We start from the raw sequence: 8,982 nt of genomic DNA, 5'->3' as shown, positions 1-8,982 counted from the left end.
TCTAGTTCAGCCCTGTTAGTTTACCTATAGCGCGACCTGCGATATGCAACATGCGACTGATCGTAAGTCACAGGTTGTTGTTCGTTTTGTTGTCGCGTAACATGCGACCTGCGATTGGTCGCATGTCGCAAGTTGCAGGTTGTTGTTCCTTTTGATGTCGTGCGACTGATCGTACGACCAGTCGCGGATTCCCATTCAAATTGCCAGAAAAAACAGCGACTAAAAATTAATAAAATTTTGATCGCGGGACTGGTCGCAGGTCGCAGGTCGCAGATCGCGCGACACGTAAACGAACATAGTTTTAGTCGCAGGTCGCAGGTTTAGTCGCATGTCGCAGGTCGCGCGACACGTAACCAAACATAATTTTAGTCATAAGTCGCAGGTCGCATTTCGCGCGACACGTAAACAAACATCACCTTTGTCTTTTTCTTAAAAAAAATATCTCTTTAATCCAACCTGCTAAACTCTTTTCTTTTTTTTTGTAACTGAACCTATTAAACTCTTGAATACAATGTGTTGCTGGAAGTACAAACATGTCACATATATAGAGACAGCATTGTGTTGACGTATTATTGTTTGATGTATTGCGAAATCAAATATAAATACAAGTAGCGACCAGTTAGTTTAAAATTTTGGAAGGTTACAAAATAAAAAAATGAATTCAAAGGATGCAGAGCTACATATGTCGGGTCATTTAGAGCCGTGACCCAAAGGTTCATCTTAATTTCGACGGTCGGTCATGAGGAATTTTGGAGTTTTCTTCACCCTTTTGTGGACTTCTGTATAGTTTTTGTCGGTCTATAGGTTTGTATTCGTATCCACTTTGTTTTTTTTGTTCCTGTAATGATACGTACTCTAACGATTAGAACAACGTTTCAATTCCAATTTTATGACTATTTTCCGTTTAAAAAGTGATTTGTGCTACACAAGAAATACGATAAAAACAAAAAGAACAACCCTCGAATACAAAATAAATAAATATGTAGAATCATTTTACTACGATTTTTCAGGAGTTAATCTTTTTGTAAGAGAGAATTGTTATTATAATATATTTGAGAAAAAATATCCTATCTCATATTTGTACAATAATGCTGTTATCAGTAGCAAAGAGTGTTTTAGTTAGTACGTAGTTGTCTATTTACGCATCTCATAGCCATAACAGAGGTAGTATTAACTTTGAAATGTTACCAAAGACTATAGGAAAACATAATATAATGATAAGGTGGAAGATGAGGAATATGTAGGGCTAAAAGCGAGAAAAAAAAATGAAATTAAAAGTAAAGAAACGTCTTTCTCAATAAGAACACAGATCCCAACGGATTCAAATAACAAATCCTTGTGCGTTGCTCTTCGCTCCATATAATAATAGCCTCTCATAAACCCTTATCTTAAATCCTAAAGCCCCTTCCTTCTTTTCACTTCTCCTCCGAAACAAATAGAGAATAAAGATGTTGTGTTCGTTCTTTAGTCAATGATTGCGAGTTAACTCACCACTTCGAGAGATTAAAAAAATAGAGAGAGGACAAAGATATATTGAAGAGAGAATAGCAGCAAAAAAAAATAAAATAGAAATGAAGTCTTTCTGTGATAATGATGATAGTAATACGACTAATTTGCTAGGGTTTTCGTTGTCTTCAAATATGTTGAAAATGGGTGGTGGAGAAGCTCTTTACTCATCTTCGTCTTCTTCAGCTGCAACTTCTTCTGTTCCACCACAGCTTGTTGTTGGCGACAACAGTAGCAACTATGGAGTTTGCTACGGTTCTAACTCAGCAGCAAGGGAAATTTATTCTCAAAGGGAAATGTATTCTCAAATGTCTGTGATGCCACTCAGATCTGACGGTTCTCTTTGCTTAATGGAAGCTCTCAACAGATCTTCTCACTCAAATCATCATCACCACACTCAAGGTGAGTAGAAATGTGAATATCAAATTATCAACAAGTTGAGAATCTTTTTTTTTTCTTGTGTCATGTTTGATGGGAACATGTTTGGTGTTAAGGATTTATATTGTTTTTACATTAAATCGTTTTTTTTGTTTTTTTGATTAGTTTCATCTCCAAAGATGGAAGATTTCTTTGGGACCCATCATCACAACACAAGTCACAAAGAAGCCATGGATCTTAGCTTAGACAGTTTATTCTACAACACCACTCATTCGCCAAACAACAACACCAACTTTCAAGAGTTCTTTAGCTTCCCTCAAACAAGAAACCACCACGAGGAAGAAACAAGAAACTACGAGAATGACCCTGGTTTGACACATGGAGGACGGTCTTTTAATGTAGGGGTATATGGTGAATTTCAACAGTCACTGAGCTTGTCCATGAGCCCTGGGTCACAATCTAGCTGCATCACTGCCTCTCACCACCACCAAAACCAAAACCAAACTCAAAACCACCATCAGATCTCTGAAGCTTTGGTCGAGACAAGTGCTGGATTTGAGACAACAACAATGGCTGCTGCTTCTAAGAAGAAGAGAGGACAAGAAGTGGTCGTTGGACAGAAACAGATTGTTCACAGAAAATCTATTGATACTTTTGGACAACGAACTTCGCAATACCGAGGCGTTACAAGGTTTTATTTTCTTATTATATTTAAATAAAATATTTGACTTTTGTTAGTAAATTTCTTGTATTTATTATAAGGGTTAATTCATGTGAAACAGACATAGATGGACTGGTAGGTATGAAGCTCATCTATGGGACAATAGTTTCAAGAAGGAAGGTCATAGCAGAAAAGGAAGACAAGGTTTATTATTTTATATAATTTTATTTTTTTCTTCAAGCTTGATATTGAAACTTTTGGGATATAAAGTTTTATTGGACATGTTACTGACACTGAGTTCTTATTTTCTCTATGTGTGATTATGATTTGATGATCCTCTTCACAGTTTATCTGGGTAAGTACACACTTCAATCTTCATGGATTCATTATTCCTCCTAAATTTTCTAGGGAAATAATGATGGATTTTGACTGCTTTTTGTTTGATTAAATCTTTTTTAGGGGGTTATGATATGGAGGAGAAAGCTGCTCGAGCATATGATCTTGCTGCACTCAAGTACTGGGGTCCCTCTACTCACACTAATTTCTCTGTAAACCATTTTCTCTTTCTTTTTAATTTTTATTTATTTCCAACTGTGTATCTCTTTGACTTTAATGTTTTTATATTAACGCTAATGGAGCTTTTTTGGGCGGGTTTAAAAAAGGTGGAGAATTATCAGAAAGAGATTGATGACATGAAGAACATGACTCGACAAGAATATGTTGCTCACTTGAGAAGAAAAAGCAGTGGTTTCTCTAGGGGTGCTTCCATCTATAGAGGAGTCACCAGGTACCTTTAATTTCATCTAAGTAACTTTATACTAATATATAGTTTTATTTATTTATTTCATATTGACTTCGTGTTTCTATTATAAAAGACATCACCAGCATGGAAGGTGGCAAGCCCGGATCGGTAGAGTCGCTGGAAACAAAGATCTCTACCTTGGAACTTTCGGTAATTTTCACCCATGGATGTATGGTCAGTAAAAATCCTTTTCACTTGCTTGTATCTCAAGTGATATTTTTTTACCCTATTAGGAACTCAAGAAGAAGCGGCGGAAGCCTATGATGTGGCAGCTATCAAGTTCCGTGGCACAAACGCGGTGACTAACTTTGACATAACAAGGTACGATGTTGATCGCATAATGGCTAGTAACACTCTCTTGTCTGGAGAGATGGCTCGAAGGAACAGCAACAGCATCGTGGTCCGCAACATTAGCGACGAGGAAACCGCCTTAACCGCTGTCGTGGACGGTGGTTCTACTAAGGAAGTGGGTAGCCCGGAGAGGGTTTTGAGTTTTCCGACGATATTTGCGTTGCCTCAAGTTGGTCCGAAGATGTTCGGAGCAAATGTGGTTGGAAATATGAGTTCTTGGACCACGAACCCTAATGCTGACCTCAAGACCGTTTCTCTTACTCTGCCGCAGATGCCGGTTTTCGCTGCGTGGGCTGATTCTTGATCCAATCTAATGGCTAACTCTGGTTTTCTTGGTTTAGGGTCCAAGTGTGTAAGTTTATCTCCGGGTTTATCCGGTTTGAATTATTGTTCGGTTTAGTTTATCGATATAAATAGTCTGCTTAGGAGCGTTATATGTTTCTTTTGAGTTGTATTCATGTGAAACAGAATGAATCTCTCTATAACATATGTTATCAATGCATTTCTTTTTACAAACCTTGCATCTTAGTTGCATATATAAATTATCAAATGAGTACGTAAATTTATATTGATAATTTTGATATTGTAGTCATCTGATCATGGAAAAGATCTTGGTGAAATCGTGGAAAATGATTTAGACCAACTCAAACAACACCAAATTAGTAGCATGTATGTTTTGATACTCAATTTACTTAGATAGTTATTTTTTGAAAACGTGAACATTTAGAGACTGATTTGATGGCATTGATGGTTTTGGTAATCGATTAGAATGTTAATATCGTATAAAGATAAGGCAAAAATATGAAAAGAGAATGTGCATGGAGATGAAATGACCCATATGTAATAATTAGGTTTCTAGTCACTTCAATATATTTTCCTCATACTTTGTTCTTTCTAGTACGTCGAAACAAGAAGATGAAAGTGAGTTAAATATGTAATGTGTCTCCAATAATGCGATTTGCTTTATTGACCATATCGTCCCACAACAATCCAACATACCTCACCACCTCATCTCTACATTCCCTTCTTTTGTCTCTTTTTCACACCCCACCCCAGTATCAGCTTTTACCTAAAGTTTCACCAAAATTTTAAAATATTCCGTCCTCCATGATTTTTAGGGAACTTTTCAATAAATAAAACAATTTAAATTAGTAAATTTTTGAAAAAAGAAAAAACTAGAGAGAATTTATTGATGCCACTTACTATGAAATAATGATGCCTGACGTAATATCACTGTAGCCCCATACGTGGGATAAATGAATGTGTGGTTGGTTCAGTTTTGTTGAACTTGAAAGCTGAAAGTTGAAACCATTGATTTTCATTTTACATACGTAATAATGTCCTTTGCACATGTTGTTCCACACGTGTGCATGAATTGGCCCAAACTCGGTCGTATGATGTGGAAGAGTTGGTTTTAAACCCGTAGATATGCGTATTATATCGGCCCATGGCCCATTATTATTTCCAGCTTAGGCCCAAACATTTGACTCGTTAAACAATTCAACTTTGTGTTGTGGTGGTTGATTGGTAGGAATAAGATTGTAGGGGTCGGAAACATTTAAGTCCACATAAAGTCATATCACATATGCTTAGATATTCTGTCCCAGTCGTATTTAATTGCACTTTAATTGTGTCGAAAATGTAACGTTTGTTTGTTATAGGAGATATGAAGGCAATATCATCCCACGTGTCTTCTTCTTCTGATAATTTTCGTTGTCACATGTGGGAAGGTCATCGTGATCGACAGGTTTGGGGTATATTGGTATAAACAACAAATTAAACCATACCGTAAGAATAATTATAATTAGCATTTCACTACAAAAGTTAAGGTTAAAAGAACTTGAAACACACAAGACATGTCATTCAACCATGTGTTTAAGGTTTGGTTATATTGGTACAAGAAAACAAATTAAACCATCACTGTTAGATAGTATATGATAATTAGCATTTCATTACAAAAATTAAGGTTAAAAAGAAGTTGAAACACACGGATATCTAACTGGCTAATGTATTTAGGTTGATTCTGTAATTACTAAAAATATCTTTAATAATTATGTTAACAGGTATTTATTGTAGGTTACGTCTTACCTATATTTTTAATTATTTTCGTCCTTGTAAACTTATGAAATTATTAAGAAGCCACGAGTTCGATTCACAACCACAACCTCTTCATCCTTGACATAATAATACCAACAAGATCGTTTTCCTTACACAAAAAAAAAACTACGCGTCGTTTCGTAACAACCCTCCTCGAATCACCGACATTGATTGGTCGCTCGCGAGCGGCGGAGATAAATGGCCGTCGATCACTTAATCCTGACAACATGCTTCGCCTCCTTGTTCGCGTCTCTGCTTCTCTACCTCCTGCGACGTCGGAGCAAGGAGATTGTGAGCAGAAACAACGAACCCCTAACGGTGAAACCTGGAAACAATGACGTCGATATCATCATTGTCGGCGCTGGTGTTGCCGGCGCTGCCCTTGCTCATACACTCGGCAAGGTAATCAAGAATTGTTTATTATTATTATTATAATTTATTGGTATACGTTTGTGTTTGAATCTTATTAAATTGTTTATTAATTTATTAGTATTCATTGTCTCTCAGCGTCATTGAATTCTTGCAACAGAAGCTATGTTAGGTTTAGTTCTCTTAAGGACAATCGTCTTAAGGATGTTATTGTTTTCGAGGATCAAGTTGCGATATGAAACATGGGTTTTGCTTGTTGCTGATTTTATGGTTCTCGTCAGCGTCACGGAACCAAAGTTAAAGTTCTTTTTTGGCTGTTGTAGGAAGGGAGAAGAGTTCACGTTATTGAAAGAGACTTAACCGAACCTGACCGGATTGTTGGTGAGTTGCTTCAACCAGGTGGATACTTGAAGTTAATCGAACTCGGGCTTGAAGGTAAAACCAAAATCAACCAATATAGTTCATCTCTATATTATTACAACGCTGACTTGACTTGTGTGTGTTGTAGATTGTGTGAAGGAGATAGATGCGCAGAGAGTTCTTGGTTATGCACTCTTCAAAGATGGGAAACACACCAAACTCTCTTACCCTCTTGATCAGTTTGATTCTGATGTGGCTGGTCGTAGCTTTCACAATGGTAGATTTGTGCAGAGGATGCGAGAGAAAGCTTCTACACTTCCCAAGTAAGAAGTACACTTTTTTTTATTAACCCGAGGTATTCCGAGCATATGGAAATACATAAATCAGTCCATGAGGAGAGATGCAGCTCATAGATAAACCCTCTATTCAAATATTTAAATGAGGCCTAAAGCATAGCTTTATATCCACATGACCACTAGATAAAGTGTTAATGGGGTGCATTCTAACCCTTGTAGCTCGCCAAAGTCCGCCTAAACGACCACCTTGTGGTTTACGCATTTATTTAGGTTGCTTATTACTATAAAATCTCACTTGAATTATTTTCTTTCAGTGTTAAAATGGAGCAAGGAACAGTGACATCATTAGTAGAAGAAAACGGAGTAATTAAAGGCGTTCAATACAAAACCAAAGAAGGACAAGAACTTAAATCATATGCTCCACTCACCATCGTATGCGATGGTTGTTTCTCCAACTTACGTCGCTCTCTTTGCAAACCTAAAGTAGAAGTACCATCAAACTTCGTCGGTCTCGTCTTAGAGAACTGCGAGCTTCCCTTTCCAAACCACGGCCACGTTGTCCTCGGCGACCCTTCACCCATTCTCTTCTACCCCATAAGCAGCTCTGAAGTCCGTTGCTTAGTGGACGTACCTGGCTCAAAACTACCTTCACTCGCAAGCGGCGACATGGCTAAACATCTCAAAACAACCGTTGCACCACAAGTACCTATCGAGATCCGAGAGGCCTTCCTCTCAGCTGTTGAGAAAGGTAACATAAGAACAATGCCGAACCGTAGCATGCCTGCTGACCCCATCCCTACGCCAGGAGCTCTCCTTCTTGGTGACGCGTTTAACATGCGTCATCCTTTAACCGGAGGCGGTATGACCGTGGCATTGTCTGATATAGTCATCCTACGTGATCTTTTAAACCCTCTTGTTGACTTAACCGATAAAGAGTCGTTGTCCAAGTACATCGAGTCTTTCTACACGTTGCGGAAACCGGTTGCGTCGACTATTAATACACTCGCGGGGGCTTTGTATAAAGTGTTTTTGGCGTCTCCTGACGATGCGAGAAGCGAGATGCGTCGAGCTTGCTTTGATTACCTTAGCCTTGGAGGGGTTTGCTCGTCGGGTCCAGTGGCTTTGCTGTCGGGTTTGAACCCGAGACCTATGAGTCTTGTTCTTCATTTCTTCTCTGTGGCTATATTCGGTGTTGGTCGTTTGCTTGTGCCTCTTCCTTCAGTTAAACGACTGTGGCTTGGTGCTAGACTCATCTCGGTACGTTGCTTTTTTTTGAAAATACTAAACTTTGTTTTGTGTAGAGGTTTTAACGTTGCGTCTTTTTTTTTTGTCATTGTTGTGAAACAGAGTGCTTCGGGGATTATATTTCCAATAATAAAAGCAGAAGGTGTGAGGCAAATGTTCTTCCCTCGAACCATTCCTGCTATTTACAGAGCTCCTCCTGCTCATTCTTCTCCTCAGTGATGACATCATAAACATTGCTTTCAAGATTTTTCATGTGTAAGAATATAGCTACGTCGTGGTTGGTTTTGATTTGGTTTGAAAAATGTGTCACGTTCATTGGAAAGAAAATAAGACTTATCATGTAAAAGTGTATCTCTCTCTCTCTGTTAATTGTTAGAAACTTGTGTGTTTTGCACTATGAAGTTTGGTTAAAAAAATTTCTTTATCTTAGTCTACTTTTTGCATATTTTTAAATTTCGGTGATTATCAAATACAATAGCAATTTGACCCCAAAAAAAATATCAAATACAATAGCAAAAGCATAAACACCAAAACTATTTATCTATGCGCAAGTACTATTTTTTTTTCCTACATACACACGAGTTTGGGGCTATTAGCTGAGTGCTCACACTTGATGGGCTATACTACATGCAGTATAATTTACGTGTGAATCTGTTATCTGTGATATGGGTTTGGATTGGCATGTTATTAGGCTCTTACCATGATGTTCAGTTTTTTTTATATGATTCATTATTACTGTGTTGGTTTTCTGTTTTCAAGTCTAGAAAAACTTGCAGTCGTTATGTGAATTCTGCAGTGACTTAGAATGGTCTTCTATATCAGTTAAACATTTGATATATTTTTTATTTTAAGGAAAATTGTGAAAACTGTTTAGCAAAAACTTCAGAATATCCAAATGATTAATAGAATGTCAATCA

General features: G+C 37.5%; 2 protein-coding genes across 2 annotated transcripts; both read left to right on the top strand.

The window, feature by feature from the left end:
• Window positions 1-1,340: 1,340 nt before the first annotated feature.
• On the top strand, window positions 1,341-4,196 carry LOC106325217 (AP2-like ethylene-responsive transcription factor ANT). Its single transcript, XM_013763251.1, has 8 exons — window positions 1,341-1,908; window positions 2,050-2,575; window positions 2,667-2,749; window positions 2,892-2,900; window positions 3,005-3,093; window positions 3,208-3,332; window positions 3,421-3,497; window positions 3,581-4,196. The coding sequence occupies exons 1-8, from the start codon at window positions 1,572-1,574 to the stop codon at window positions 4,000-4,002; spliced, it is 1,668 nt and encodes a 555-aa protein (XP_013618705.1). The 5' UTR covers window positions 1,341-1,571; the 3' UTR covers window positions 4,003-4,196.
• A 1,657-nt stretch (window positions 4,197-5,853) lies between these two features.
• LOC106314195 (squalene epoxidase 3) lies at window positions 5,854-8,462 on the top strand. Its single transcript, XM_013752117.1, has 5 exons — window positions 5,854-6,197; window positions 6,488-6,599; window positions 6,673-6,847; window positions 7,135-8,077; window positions 8,168-8,462. The coding sequence occupies exons 1-5, from the start codon at window positions 5,994-5,996 to the stop codon at window positions 8,282-8,284; spliced, it is 1,551 nt and encodes a 516-aa protein (XP_013607571.1). The 5' UTR covers window positions 5,854-5,993; the 3' UTR covers window positions 8,285-8,462.
• Window positions 8,463-8,982: the final 520 nt, after the last annotated feature.

The sequence above is a fragment of the Brassica oleracea genome, chromosome C1 (assembly GCF_000695525.1).
Source record: "Brassica oleracea var. oleracea cultivar TO1000 chromosome C1, BOL, whole genome shotgun sequence".
NCBI classification, from domain to species: Eukaryota; Viridiplantae; Streptophyta; class Magnoliopsida; order Brassicales; family Brassicaceae; genus Brassica; species Brassica oleracea.
The sequence above is the reverse complement of the archived record's forward strand: the minus strand, read 5'-3'. Positions and strand labels throughout refer to the sequence as shown.